We start from the raw sequence: 15,976 nt of genomic DNA on the forward strand, positions 1-15,976 counted from the left end.
TTAACTCTTTGGCATTTGTTTATTTTTGTTTATTTTTTTCATGTGCAAAAGAGTACGTTGTAATATAATAGCAAATTGATTAAAAAAAAAAATTAGGCAGGAATGGGTTTTTGTTTTGTTTTTTTGGTTACCATGATATTAATTTATTGATAAAGTTTGATAACTTAAACATGTAAACATTTGATTTTAAAAAAATATATGAAGAAGGATGCTCCCCGCTTAAAAAAACAAAGGTAAGAGAGACACACAAACAACACTAAAACTTTCTGTACAAATCTACATCGTCATATTTATCCAAAGGATGAATGCGATCCCGGAAAATACGGTTTCTTCTCAGATTTCTTCTCTCGGCATATTCCAACATCATGAAGGCCGCCATCTTGAATCACGAAGATAACACGGTGTTAGCGATTGTAGAGACGAGGGGTAGGTCCTGTAACTGTGAAGGCGTCACGTGACTTTGGCGGGTCACAACGGGCTTTCGTGAATGCCGATTAGCGCGACTTACAGCTCAAACAGCGCCACCATGCGGCCAAGTGGCGCTAAAGAGCTTTCTTGAATACCAGTCCTGTACAGTACAGGAATTAAACACTTTCAGCTCATATATAAATATTCTTTCTTTCTTCATTGTTTTTCCTTTTCATCTATTTTTTTTTCATTCTTATTTTATATTATTTTCTCTTATTCTTTCTTGTCTTTCTTTCCTTTCTTTCTTTCTTTCTTGCTTTCTTTCTTTATTCCTGTTTTTTGTCTTCTTCCTATTTTTAATCAAAAACACATGCTTTGGTGCTTCTTACAGGTCAGTTTGGACTGCCATATGACAAGCGACAGCTGTATGAGTTTGACGTCCGCGTTCCTCTGATGATCAGGGGGCCAGGCATCAAAGCAGGGCAAATTACTCAGGTAGAACACCACAGCACCTCTTGCCTTCAAGTTGTGTGTTTCTTCATTGAATGTCTTCTTCTCTTCACTTAACGTTTTGAGTTTCTCTTTAACTTTGTATTTGCTTAGCATCACAATACATGTATTTGGGTCCTTGTGTCAATGTAGGCCTGTGTCTGTGTGTGGAAGGAGTAGGAGGGTTGTCGGAAAAAGGGAGTTTCATGATCCAACATGTACCGATGAGTTATGATTTGAAGAGTGTTATTAATACATTTATCCTACATACGTGAGAGAGACACTCGTGAGATAATAATCGTTCAAATCACACCATGTGTATATCATGTAAAGGAGGTCATGTCAAGCAAGTCTGGCAGGGACCTGTTTTTCCACTGCTTATGATGCCAAAGTCACCGAGACAAACGTCATTATAGAAAAAAAAATTGCGCTCGCTAATTACCCTTCATGAATTTTTAGAACTAACACGTCACGCCACACTTTCAGAGTGACGTTAATTTGCTTTGACGTAATAGATTGCACGAGGATTAAATTACATATCCATACCCAACTCACAAATAGCAATTAACTCTAGTTCAGTGCTGGTAACGCTGTACGCGTCCCCTTGGTAACCAAGGGAGACCACTCTAAAAAAGAAAGTGATCCATCCCATAATGCCAGACTATCAACAGTCCGACATCCGTATGCGCGCGCATACGCCGCCATCTTATCATTCCACTCTCAGCGAGCGACGTGTCTGGTCGCGTTTTGTTGTACGCTCCGGCTGTGTTCAGCCTTGGTCTTTGTTTCCTGACTTTGACTTCGCCCCTTGGTCTGCCGCCGAGCTTTGTCTATACCCTGGCTGTTTTTGGGTGAGAGCTTTCTTGTTTTATGTAACTTTGGCGACGTTTCTGTCGCACGTTTGTGAACTTGTAAAATTTTTCAGTTTCGAAAATTTTTTGTGAGTTCGCTTTGACATGGCGGAGTGCGCCAAGAATAGAACTAGTTCGAGGTGGCTCTGGCAGCGGAGACGGCTTCCAAATACTTTCCGGAAGGGGTGGTGAGAAGCAAGGAGAGACTTCTGCCACCCAGGTCGGCTTTTGATGATTTCCGGTCTGCCAAGAATGATTCTGGTCAGTTCCGGTTTAAAGAATCTTCCTCTGTTGCCTATGTTATAGCAAAGGTTTTCAAGGGGAGGAACGGACCGGAGGTGCCGTTGTTGTCGCAACGTGGCGATGCACCTGAGGACGTTCTCCCGTGGTTGGCTAAGGCGGGGGATCGGGCTGTTTCTGGTATTCAGAAGTTGAAGCTTGCTCCCCGGCCTGTTAAGCTGATTGAGCATTTCGCGTTACCTACGGCTGTGTTGCCGGTGACGCCTGAGCTTGCTTCGCTGCGGGAAGTCGGTTACGGTTCTAGCACTGCGCTTCCGTGTACCGAGGCTTCGATGTTGGCTCTTGAAGAAGCAGGGAGGTCGTTGCTTGAGCTGACGTCAGTGTCAGAGTCTCTGCAACGGTCTCTTTCGAGGTCGATTGCAACCTCGCTGGACCCCTTTGAATTCAGGTTCGACGCTTCGGCGCTTGACGTGTCTACCCTTCTGGCCACTTTGGCCAAGGTGACAAGGGAACAGATGTCGATTTCAGCCAACCTTTACGCACATGCAGTGCACTCAAGGAGGTCGGCGTTTTTAACGGGATCGAGGATTTCTGATAAGTCCACGATTGAGTCCTTGAAAGTGTCCCCGTTTTTAGAGGGATCGTTGTTGGGTCAGGCCTCTTTGGATGCTCTCCAGAAGGAGACAGCGGACGCGAGAGATCTCGCTATAGCCCGCATTGCCTTTCAGGGTTTGCCTAAGGCTCAGGGCAAACCTCAGTTTCAGTCTCAGTCACGGACTCAGACGCAGTCTACGGCCAAACCTCAGACATCCTCGTCTGGTGGTGGCGGTAAGGCTCAGTTCGCAGTTCAATATTTAAAAAAACCAACTCGTGTACATCTGGTACGACAAAGCAAGCCATGTAGTATTCTCTATGTCCCTAATTATCCCACTGGTGCTACTGAGGAGGTTATACAGTGGAACCCCCCTTTTAAGACCTCAACAAATTTGAGAAAATCAGGTCTTAAAAAGGAGGGAGTCTTAAAATGGGGGTCATTTTACAGAGGTTATGAACAGAAAGTCGGAGAAAACAAGGTCTTAAAAAGGAGGGAGTCTTAAAATGGGGGTCATTTTACGGAGGTTATGAACAGAAAGTCTGAGAAAACAAGATCTTAAAAAGGAGGGAGTCTTAAAATGGGGGTAGTTTTACAGAGGTTATGAACAAAAAGTCTGAGAAAACAGGGTCTGAACAGGGAGGAAGTCTTAAATTGGGGAGTCTTCAAGGGGGAGGTCCACTGTATCTGCATTTCTTCTTCACTGATTTATCAATTAATTGTCACCCTTGCCAGGAGAATGCCATGAACATTGACCTGGGGCCGACCTTTATCGCGCTGTCAGGACAACAGGTGCCATCGTACATGGACGGCCAACCTCTAATTCCCGTTTGGAGTGCGGAACCCAACAGGACGAGGGGAAGCTTCCGCTCTGAGCTGCTGGTTGAGCATTACGGGGAACACAACCCGTCTGTTGCGGGCTGCCCTCAGTATAACAATGAGGGCATGTATGTAAGTATCCAATTTTGTTGTTGGTTAGTACCCCCACCCCCAACTCTGAGAACGTGGTATGGCCGCATTAATGTTGGAGTAGAAAACTATTATCTGTGAAGGGCTGTGGACAGTATAAAAATGAAGGCATGCTTGTGAATGCAGAGTATTGTTATTGTGACCCCCCACCCCCACAACCCCACCCTACCCGTGACACCCATACTCCCTGACCTCCACCCATCCCCACTGTCCGATACACATGAACAATCCTGTTTCACATTTTTGTTTCATATGGTTTTGATCATTTCTTAATTCTAAAGCCAGCAAAAGATCTAAAAGGGCACATACTAGGAGACAGCAAGATAAAATCACAACAACAAAAACAATTAAAAAGTGACAAAAACATTTTCTGTTAGTTTGACGATGTTCACTTTGAATTGGGTCATATAGTGAGGAGGGAGCGATGAGTGGACTGGGTGGCCGAGTGGTAACGCACTTGCGCTCGGAAGCGAGAGGTTGCGTGTTCAGGCCTGGGTCAGGCCGCAATTTTCTCCCCCCTTTCCTAACCTAGGTGGTGGGTTCAAGTGCTAGTCTTTCGGATGAGACGAAAAACCGAGGTCCCTTCGTGTACACTACATTGGGGTGTGCACGTTAAAGATCCCACGATTGACAAAAGGGTCTTTCCTGGCAAAATTGTATAGGCATAGATAAAAAATGTCCACCAAATACCCGTGTGACTTGGAATAAAGTGTAAAAAATTCCATCTCACACGGCATTAAGTCTCAGGGCTTGGAAACATGAATACACGCATGCAGGAAAAAAAAGGGTAGCGCCGTATACTGTATGGCAGCTCGCTTTCCCCAGGGAGAAAGCAGCCCGAATTTCTGTGAGGTTACCCTCATGGACTATATAAAATCTTATCCTTATCCTTATCCTTATAAGTCTATTACATGTAGCATCAAGCAAAAAGAGACGAAAATGCACAGACATAAGGATTCCAAACAGAAGCCAATTTCTTTCTTTCTTTCAGAACTGTGACCCAAACTGTGTCTGTGAGGATTCCTGGAACAACACATTTTCCTGCGTACGCTCTGATCGTCCTCCCCACGTCTACAAGTATTGCATCATGAAGGATAATGTGGTAAGTTTCTGTGGAGTTATTCGCTAACTGGTCCCTAGGGCGTCCTGTAATCGCAGGTAACACTACACAATGGAACCCCCCTTTTAAGACCCTCCATTTTAAGACTTTCTCCCTTTCAGACCTTATTTCTTCAGATTTTCTGTTCATAACCTCTGTAAAATTACCTCCATTTTAAGACTCCCTCCTTTTAATTTTTTCAGATTTTTCAAGGTCGTAAAAAGGGAGAAACTGTTGTTTCTTTTTCAAAGTTATTTTATTTGAAGGGCTGTTGTAGTTTTGAAACTGAGTTGTATTTAAGGTAAAACATTATGGTGCTTTCTTTCTGTTTTGTGGTTTATTTGTTTGTTTGCTGGACTGGATTGTTGAAGACTTGCTTGCCAACTGTACGATTATGTTTTTGTGTGATTATTTGTAGTATGAGATGTACTAATGTTCTCTTTTTTTCATCAACAATTTCTTTTTTTTTTCATCAACACCTTTTTTTTTTTCATCTTCGAATTTCAGGTGCAAGGCCAGCTTGTTTCATAGTTTTCCTGTAGGGAGTTCAAGTTCATTTGCTTCTTCTTTTTAGAGAAACCATGTTGCTAAAAATTGTATTGTTGTTCTTTTCTTTTTTCGTCGCAGAATTTTGTGGAGGCATACGAGCTGACAGGAGATCGTCACGAGTTTGAGAACATAGCGACCACGGGGGATCCAACTCTCATGGCTTCGCTCAAAGATGACCTGATGAGACTCGAAAGTTGCTCCGGGACTCTGTGCCACTCTCCGTAATCATCAATATGTTTTGTATGCAGAGTTCTATGTTGCGTACAGAACTTAGCCATTACAATTGTTTTGTATGCAGAATTCGATGTTGCGTACAGAACTTAGCCATTACAATTGTTTTGTATGCAGAATTCGATGTTGCGTACAGAACTTTAGCCATGACAATTGTTTCATCATCTAATTCTTTTTGTGCTTCTCCTCTTATATTTAAACGTTTTACTCAATCTTGCAATTGTAGTGGCATAAGACAGATATAGACAGTCATTACTCTTGAGTTAGAATTTAGAACAGAATTTATAAAAATATAGAGTAATGAATTGCAGTAAGACTAAGAACCTTGGGATCACAAGATGTTGGTGTATGCCGGTGTAACACGAGAAAATTACTCCCACGAGATTTTTACTCCGGAGTAAACATTTCGTACGAAAAAGTTACTCCCTTTACGAAAAAAGCACTCCCCCATTTCACGAGAAAATTACTCCCCAAGACAGGTGAGTTCCGAGTAAACATTTCGTACAAAAATGTTACTCCCATGACGAATAAATAACGAATAAATTACTTCACCCAAACACAAGCAATTTAACTTCCCATGCCAGGTGTACGAAATTTTTACTCCCTTGTCCCCTGTTAGTCTTGGTGGTGGAAGGGGTGGAAGGAGGGTAGCGCGACATTCGTGTGCGCGAGATCACTTATTGGCATTATCCCTTCGCCCGCATCCCATTTTTGCGTACGAGATTTTTACTGGAAGTAAAAACAAGTCGCGTAAGGCGAAAATACAACATTTAGTCAAGTAGCTGTCGAACTCACAGAATGAAACTGAACGCAATGCCATTTTTCAGCAAGACCGTATACTCGTAGCATCGTCAGTCCACCGCTCATGGCAAAGGCAGTGAAATTGACAAGAAGAGCGGGGTAGTAGTTGCGCTAAGAAGGATAGCACGCTTTTCTGTACCTCTCTTTGTTTTAACTTTCTGAGCGTGTTTTTAATCCAAACATATCATATCTATATGTTTTTGGAATCAGGAACCGACAAGGAATAAGATGAAAGTGTTTTTAAATTGATTTGGACAATTTAATTTTGATAATAATTTTTATATATTTAATTTTCAGAGCTTGTTTTTAATCCAAATATAACATATTTATATGTTTTTGGAATCAGAAAATGATGGAGAATAAGATGAACGTAAATTGGGATCGTTTTATAAATTTATTTTTTTTACAATTTTCAGATTTTTAATGACCAAAGTCATTAATTAATTTTTAAGCCACAAAGCTGAAATGCAATACCGAAGTCCGGGCTTCGTCGAAGATTACTTGACCAAAATTTCAACCAATTTGGTTGAAAAATGAGGGCGTGACAGTGCCGCCTCAACTTTCACGAAAAGCCGGATATGACGTCATCAAAGACATTTATCAAAAAAATGAAAAAAACGTTCGGGGATTTCATACCCAGGAACTCTCATGTCAAATTTCATAAAGATCGGTCCAGTAGTTTAGTCTGAATCGCTCTACACACACACACACACACACACACACACGCACATACACCACGACCCTCGTCTCGATTCCCCCCTCTACGTTAAAACATTTAGTCAAAACTTGACTAAATGTAAAAATGGGGAGTAAAAATTTCGTGGAGGGAGTAATTTTTTCGTGGCTTGGGGAGTTCTTTTCTCATACGAAAAGTGTACTCGGAGTAAGAAGTTCGTACGAAATATTTACTCCGGAGTAAATTTTTCGTGGAGTAAAAATTTCGTGTTACACCGGGACAGTGTTCAAGATCTTTAACCACAATGAGTTAAAGTGGCTTTATTGAACAAAACAAAAAAATGCTCCTTTTGCTTTTCATGGTTACCTCCCTTTAGGGTATATACCTGTTACGAACAAGGTTAACACAATACAGTAAAACCTGTCTCTAACGGACACCCTTGGGGAATGGTAATAGTGTCCCTATTAGACAGGTGTCCCTTCTTCACAGGTGGAGGGGCCGGGGCAATATTTTACAAAGAGCACGTAAAATGAACAAGACACTTCAGTTTTGTCAGTCCTGTAGTACGGTATGTATTTATTGGATTGAACATGAGACTCACTGAAAATGTGAGTAAACAAATGATACATGTAGCAAACAACAACAACAACAACAACAACCCCCCCCCCCCCCCCCCCTACCCCGTTCCCTTACACACACTGTGCATTCAAACTTACGCAAGTCGGACGTCACAAAGCTAAAAATAGCTGACTCTTCATCAGTCATTCAACGGGAAATTCCGCAGTGTGTCTTGACCAAATTGGGTCAGCTCTTGTTTCATTCAGTTTTTCTAGTCTCAGCATAAATGCATGGAACAAGAATTTAGCTGTGTTAACTATTGTTTCCTTCGAACGATTGCTTACAAAGAGAGAGAGATCATCACGTCTTCTTTTTCCGATTTGATCCTCGCGATCTGTGTTTTACCACATCCCATCTCCTTCGCCACATCTCGGCATGATTGGCCGCTATCTAGTTTTTTCAAGGCAGCGACACGCTGCTCTAAAGTCAACGCTTTTCTTTTTCCTGCTGGAGATTCCATTTTCAAACACAGTAGTCTACTGTTGCTTTTGGTTGTGACTGTATCCACAATGCGGAAAAGCGAAAGTGAGCGAAGCGAAAGTGAGTGAGCGAAAGTGGGTCTCCATCTAAACAAGCCACTGATTGGTCAGAAAAGGGACAGGACAACCAATCAACAACCATTTGTGCTACGGCTACGGCTGCCGAGCACTGACTGCATAACAGTCGAGTTTTCGAAGTTGCGTTTTTATGTACGTTGTGTCCGTTTGTGACAGTGTTTACACTTCCTACGGTCCGAAAAATCGTGTCCGCGTCCGTAAGTGGCAGGTGTCCGCCCGTTAAAGGTTAGTTATTGTTGAAATTGTGTTCGTGCCATGGTAAACTGTCCGTATGTAGCAGGTGGCCGTTACAACAAGGGTCCGCTGGACTCAGGTTTTACTGTAGTAAATAAAGTTCAAGTAAGGTTTTACAAAAAGAAAACAAAAACGACGTGAAATGATTTGTTTGAATATAGAAATGTATGTATTTGTTGTTACAAACAGAATTATGCCTTTCACACCTCAAAACAACGAACATGGACATGCCTTTCCCTTGTTACTGTAAAATCAAATGTATAAATATATACATTGTGTATGCATATCTTCGGCTCAAAATATCAAGCACATCTGTGACAAGTTGCTGTTATGATTTGTTTATATTATTATAAATTGACTTTGTGATTGGTTGATTTCAATCCCCTCTAAACGTGATCATTTCTATATGACACACATTGAGATAATAAAAGAAAATGCATGTTTTAGCTGAGCTGCTTTCTGCTATGGCCACAATTTTGTTGAAGAAAACAAAAATATATGATTTGTAAATTTAACTTTCTTGTATTTTCAAGCTAAGGCCCCCCCCAAAAAATTAGTCTGTTTACGGTAACATAGGCCCAAAAAATAGGGTCGGTAGGTCGGGATTTTTTTTATTTAATTTTTTTTCAAACAAAAACATATTTTTAAGCTATTTTGCCAAAAAACAAAGACTTTAAAAAAAAAAAAAAATTTCTCCCCCAAATGTCCCCAAAAAGTCTAGGGTCGCGCGAAAAAATAGGGTCGGTCGGGATACCGTAAACAGATTATTTTTTTTTGTGTGCCTAAGATTCAGTTGACCATTGTTGTAATTTGTAATGCTTTTTAAAACTTTTGTTTCTCTTACTTGCTTGCTTTCTAGTTGGATTTGCGGCGATAAATTGTTTTTGTGGTAATGTTGGTAAACATGAGTCATTTTTAAATAATGTAGGCATATACTGGCATGTTGCAAAGTTGTTTGACATGTTTTAATGCTCTTTCTTTATAGCTTATGTGCTGGTTTTTTTAATTTTGGGGGTTATTATTTTGTTTTTGTATAGTGGATTTAAGCACTTGCAAGTGCAAAGACATGTTGTGAAGTAGTGTTACATTTTTGTTTATGACATTCTTTCCTAATAGTTTTTGCTCAGGGAGCATAATGTGTATTTTATTTCATGCCAAACTTGCTAGAGCTCTACATCGAGCTGTTTGTTTTCTTAAAAATTTTTTTTACAAAAACCCACCAGATTACAAAACAGAATAAAACGATATGCTTAGATCAAACAAATGCTTGTATATCAAATGATGGTGATTTAGTTTGTCCTTTTTTTTGTTTAATGGCTTGTCTTACATATATAAGGTACTGTTTATATTTTCAAGGATTGTTTCACAATTAATACTTAAGTTTATTGTGTTTGCTTGGTAGAATGATTGTATGTGTTAAAACTTTTTACGTACCTCATGCGCCAACTGGATTTTGTATCCTTATGAAATATTAAAGTTGTTAAAGAGCTTTTCTATGTGATTGAACAGCTGAAACAGTTATTAGAGCTGCTTAAAGGAGTTCAGTGCAATAACATGATCTCAGCATTACAGGTGTTAAACCTTTTTTTCATAATGGCATGGATATTGTCTTTTTATCATCGGATTATTTGTTAATGCATGTATCCATCATTTTCCGTATATAGTCAACCTTGACCTTTTCTATAACAACCACCCAAGGGACCAACAAAAAGCGGTCATTATAGACATGTGGTCGCCAATGAAGGTGTACTTTTATACAGTGGTAAGACATCGGCCTCCTAATTAGAAGGTCGTGAGTTCAAAGCCCGGCCGCTTCAGGTGGGTTCAGGGTGGAGATTTTCCCCATCTCCCAGGTCAACCTATGTGCAGACCTGCCTTATATGCCTTATCCCCCTTTGTGTGTACACCCAAGCACAGGACCAAGTGCGATTGGAAAAGAGCCTGCAATCAATGTCAGAGTTCGGTGGGTTATAGAAACATGAAAATACCCAGCATGCTTCCCCCGAAATCGGCGTACACTGTCTGAATGGCAGGGTAAAAACGGTCATACACGTAGAAATCCAGGCGTGCCATAAAATTTTAATAAAACATGAGTGAACATGGGAGTTTCAGCCCATGAACGAAGAAGAAGAAGAAGATATAGAAGAAAAACTTGTCTTGAATCCTTCAGAGTGGTCATTGTGGGCAAGTGGTCACTTTCGAGATGTGGTGGTAAAGTCAGGTTCCAAGGATAGCTGAAATAATGGAGACCACTTCTGTCAGGTGGCTAGAACTTCTCACACACAAATCTTAACACTTTCAACCCCACCTATGTTAACCAAGTTTTTTTTAGCCGAGACCAACTGAGCTGCAGCAGGTCACTCAGATTTGTAGTAACTGTGTATCAACACGCTGGAATGCAGGCGTTAGGTGGACGTTATAGGAAGCGACTGAAGCTAACAGTCTGAGGGGATATATCCTTGCCTAGTCAGATAGAGCCATATGAGTGGGTACGAATGTATCCGTACCTGGGAGACAATGAGTTAATGGAGTACATTGTTGCAGGTATAAAGCAAAGTTGCATTTCTTTATAATTTTATTTCAGTTATTTCCTTATGTGTACTCTCACTCATTTTTGTTTTACTGAAAGGTTCACAGAATGACTGCTTGGCATTAAACAAAAACACCACCATAGGTATCTTTTTTGCCCATAGTCACACAAAAGAAGACAGCTTCTGAGACGAACCCAAAGGCAGAGTGCAGCTACCTAAATGAAAAAAGAGTTGAAGACAGTCTGACTTAAATGCAATCATCATCAAGGAAACAGCAAACTTAAGTCACAGGAGAAATGTACATAAGGATATTTGGTTTTCTTCATAGAAACACAAATATATTTACCACCAAAGAAACATTAAATCCCACCAATCCCCACCTTGTCTCTGCATTATGTGTTCTTTGTTGGTTAAATTTAGCATTCTTCTGGGTAAGATGTTGTCCATCAGCATACAATTCACAGGTTAGGTATTGAATAACATTCCATTTTTAAAGTTTTTTGCATTTGTATTTTTCTCAGTCAGAAAACTTTTTGTGTCCATTCCTTCACGTTACATGTATTGAAAGCTATGAAATTTGATAGATTTCTTTACTTAATTTTTAAATGCAGCTTTACAATTTTTGGACAAATATATGATTGTCTGTTCTCAGTTAAGTCGTTTTGGGATATGTTTGCTAGTTGAGAATGTGCAATTTTTGATTGAACACGTTTGGTATGCAACTATTCAGTGCACTAAATCCTTTCTCTTGTTCACTTGCACGTTTACAAATCATTACCAGTATAATATTGACACACCGAGGTAAAATTGGAAAACAGCTGATTTTGTTCCTTCTTATTGTTCCATTTTTTTGACTCAATCTTACTTTTTATATTTAAAAATTATCATTATGAAAATATTGCATTGCATCTTGTTTTTTGTTTTTTCCCCCAAAGCCTTTTGGCATTACCAATCAAAGCATTAAGTGATGCTACACACTACAGCTGTATCAGATTTTTTCCCAATTCTGGTTTTGCATAGAGCTGCTGTTTACTGTTTTAAACTGTTCTGGCAATCTGAATGCAGCATTAGAAGCAGATTTTGACCTACTGTTTTGTCTGTGCATAGAGTTTGACTTTGTTTCTGTGATAACTACCAAAGTGAATAGAAATCCTTCATAAACCTTTCTACATTTTTGTAGCTTTTCTTTTTGTAATAGTTTTGATAGGCAATTATTATACTTTTTAGCACACATGTTGCGCATGTATGAGCTGATTTTTTACTTTGTACAGAAGGGATTAAACCTAGAAGTGTAGCTGCTGTGTGTCTTTTTGGAAATTGTGTGAAAAATGTGTGTGTGTGTGTGTCTTTATGTGTTTGAGCATGTACATGACTGTGTGTGTGTGTACACGTGTTTGTGCATGTGTGTATGTATGAATGGTTGTTAACAAGTGGTTGTACATGTGTTTGTGTGTGTGTGTGTGTGTGTGTGTGTGTGTGTGTGTGTGTGTGTGTCAAGAGGCTTTGTCAGTGCTACGGACCCTGACAGACAAACAGAAACCCCTTTCAGGCAGACACACATTCACGAACACACTACCACCCCCACCACCAGCGATCCATGCAGGTATATCTAGTCATTCCATCCAACCAGGACAATCAGTGCAAATACATTGAGACACACAGGCAGAAACACACACACGCACACCAAAAAACACACACCACAATTCCTTCCCAGCCCACAATCACACACACAAACACACGCACGCTCACACACACAAACACAAACCGGCATACACACCACCCTCCCCAACCCCTTATCACAAACACACACGCACAAACATACCAAACAAACACCACCACCTTCCCCAACCCCCCCATCACACACACACACACAAACTCCATACACTAACACACACGCGTGCGCACCGTGGCACACACACCTACACACACACACACACACACACACGGCACACACACACACGGCACACACACACACGCACGCACGGGCTTGGAAAACACGAAGACACGCATGCATCCTCTCTCGTCTCTGATTATCATGATCGTATTTCGATACTCAGTTTGACGAGACAAACCCAATGCTGGTGTGTCGAAGAAGACAGCGGGCTTGTTCGAGTCCAAGTTACACACCATACTCTTCAAGCGTATTACCAAATCAGTTGTCCCAATAATAGGCCAACGTACTGGTCTAAGAGGACGTTAAAACCCAAATAGTCAGTCAGACACACACACACACACACAAAAACACACACAGTGACACGCACACACACACACACACACAGTGACACACACAAACACACACACACACACACACACACAATTTTTCCACTGAGCGGCTGCGTTCTTTGTGTGAGACGTGCACCTATAGCTGTCATACCGTCTTGTCGACGAGAAACAGGTAAATTGTAAACCAGTGAAAGATTAGTAGTTCTTTCACAGTTTACTAGTTAGCTGCTCTGAGAAACTTCTATATCAACTCAAGGGGAAGAACTGTGGCTGTTCTAAAATATTTGATGATTTGAATTACTTCCCTTGTTTGGTTCCAATTCGTTTTTTACCATTTTGTTTTGTAAGGTCTAAAGTTGTATTATTGTTTAGTTATGCTTTACTTGTACTATTTAGTAATGATTTAATGATGTTTTAGAATATTATTATTAGAAAATTTGTTTTAGTTTAAGAGTATAGACATGTCTTGGATCCCAGTTTTTAATAACCAGGAATGTTATAGTTTATAGTTTTTGGGAACTTTAAAAATATATTTAGTGTTTAGAAATTATTTGAAAGATGCTTAATTGAAGCTTGGTAATTTTAGTGAATATTTGGAAATGTTGTTTTATTTGTTAAGAGGTAAACTGTTCTAAATTAATAATTACCTTTGGGTTTCTACAAGACTTGAATCTTCCTTTCCTTGAGAATCTGACTGAACCAGCTGATCCAGCCCAAATTTGTCCTGAATTATAAAACGTTTTATTCCTAAACCAGGTAAGAAATGGCTTAAATATTAAGTTAGTTTGTTTCTAATATGTATTGTGTACTGTTTTGAAAAGTTATATGAGGTGGCACTTTTTATTCTTGAAGGATTCTTGGGATTGAAATTAATTATGAGATTCTGGGAAAGATGCCAGAAAGACCATGTGGTGTCTGAGCAAAGTGATGGTATGAAGTTGTAGAAGAAATGAATTGTGACATGATAGGTTAGTGTTTTTACTATAATGTTTTGATTATACAAGATGTCTTTTTATGTATTAGTTGTGAGTAATAGTTGATTATTATTTTAGGACTATATTTGATAAAACTTGATTTTCCTTTGTTGCATGATTTACTTACATGGTGCCTGGCCATGTGGTTTTCCTAAAAGTTTCAAGATGTTGTTTGTTCTTGTTTTGAGGCATAGAAATGATAAGTGTTAACAACTTATTCATTTCTGCAATTAATTCAAGTTGATTTGTCATTAATTTGGGTATTGCATAAATGTTGTTGTGCGGAGCACAGGAAGACTGAAGTATTTGTTTTGTGTGGATTGTTCATGGTTGTAAGAAATGGAACATAGGCACTGTATTGAGATAAGAGGAATCACCACGCGAACTGAGATTAAGTCTGCACAGTTGTTTTGTTAACTGTCGGCTTTATGAGAGATGTAATTTCGAGTGTGCACTGCAACTGGTTACATCAAGAATAATTTGAGACATCAAGTGAATGTCTTAGGTTTTCTGTAAGGGTGATTATGCTTATAGCTAATCACTAAATGGATGAAGTATAGTTTTGATTGACTCTGCTTGTAGCTGTGTCTGATATAGTCTTAACATAACTTCTATCTATTATGGAGGAATCATTGTTATCACAGACAAGTGGGGCTGTGGTTTAGACAATATTTCTGATTGGGTTGGATTCCATATATCATGTATTACATGATATGATATTCCTAGTGTATTCCATTCTTCAGTCATGACAATAACATTGTATTGTTTACGTATTGTGTTGTATCATGTGTTATGTTCTTTTTGTTTTGTTCTATGGTGTATAAAAAAGTGTTCTAGTGAAACTGAAATTTTATCTTGATGATTGTTGAATTATACTTATGCTGTGTTGTTTTATTTTCCAGGGGTAACCTTTTTGTTGTTGATCATCGATCAGCAAGCGTTTGATTCACGATGGATATTTTTTGGTCTAGTGGACCCCTGGTTGTGTCTGGTTTTTGATGAGAGAGTTTTAGATTTTTAGAGAGGAGATTTTGTATTTTTGAAACTAAGTAATTTAAACAGAAGAACTTTTATATTTTGTCGGTTGAACATATGATTGTAATCTGAAAACTGATTTAAAGGAAATGCTTTATCCAAAATAAATTTCTTAGAACACTACCTCATTTTTTGTTTGTTTATTGTGAAAGCAAGATTGTACCTCACCCCGAATCCTCCCTTTAACCATGCTAACACTGAAATAAAATATGTATTAGCAGTAGGTTTACATTTTGGCGCCCAATAAGGGACTGAGGTTTTTTTGTTTCACAGAAAATTTTCAACTTAGTACATAAAAAAATAGAGAAAGGAAAAAGAAGTTATACAGTAGTAAGAAGAAGGAAAATTTTTGGATTTTTTGTAGGACATATTTTTTTTTAATTTGTAACACGCGGTACACAACCAGGGTGATACAGATTTAAAAAGATGGCTCGTGAGACGGCCCCAACCGCTGACGAGATGGCGGAGTTGCGGGACCAGGTCAAGGAGATGGCCAATGAGCTGGGGCGTCAGAAGGAGGAGGCCATCAAGCAGAAGCAAGAGGCGACTGACGCCGCCACAGCCGAGCTGAACGACCTGCGAGAGCGACTGGCTGGCGTCACAGAGGAACTGGGTCGTCAACGCCAGCAACCCATCACGGTCCAAGTGGACAACCCTCCCCAGCCTCAGAGGTTGAAGACTTTCACCGGCCTTGCCCCCGCTGGAGGGAACGAGTGTGATTTTAGGGCTTGGGCTCAGCAGATGGAATCATTTCTGCTGACACCCGACCTCAAGCCTTGCGACTCCCGCATCTTGGCCAGCTTGAGGGGAGTGGCCTTCAACGCCGTGAAGGAACTGACCACCAACGCGGACATTATTTCTAAAATCCGTAGTCTTTTTGGGTGTGTGGAGGACACTGA

General features: G+C 39.9%; 1 protein-coding gene across 1 annotated transcript in view; it reads left to right on the plus strand.

Moving 5' to 3' along the window:
- Nucleotides 1–12,139, plus strand: part of LOC138971093 (N-acetylglucosamine-6-sulfatase-like) — a 30,299-nt gene extending 18,160 nt beyond the window's left edge. The window contains exons 9-12 of the mRNA XM_070343705.1: nucleotides 800–903; nucleotides 3,316–3,531; nucleotides 4,541–4,651; nucleotides 5,276–12,139. Of these exons, the coding sequence (XP_070199806.1) occupies nucleotides 800–903; nucleotides 3,316–3,531; nucleotides 4,541–4,651; nucleotides 5,276–5,422 (578 nt within the window). The 3' untranslated portion in view covers nucleotides 5,423–12,139. The remainder of the gene's footprint in view (nucleotides 1–799; nucleotides 904–3,315; nucleotides 3,532–4,540; nucleotides 4,652–5,275) is intronic.
- Nucleotides 12,140–15,976: the final 3,837 nt, after the last annotated feature.

Source organism: Littorina saxatilis, linkage group LG7 (assembly GCF_037325665.1).
Source record: "Littorina saxatilis isolate snail1 linkage group LG7, US_GU_Lsax_2.0, whole genome shotgun sequence".
Lineage (NCBI taxonomy): Eukaryota > Metazoa > Mollusca > Gastropoda > Littorinimorpha > Littorinidae > Littorina > Littorina saxatilis.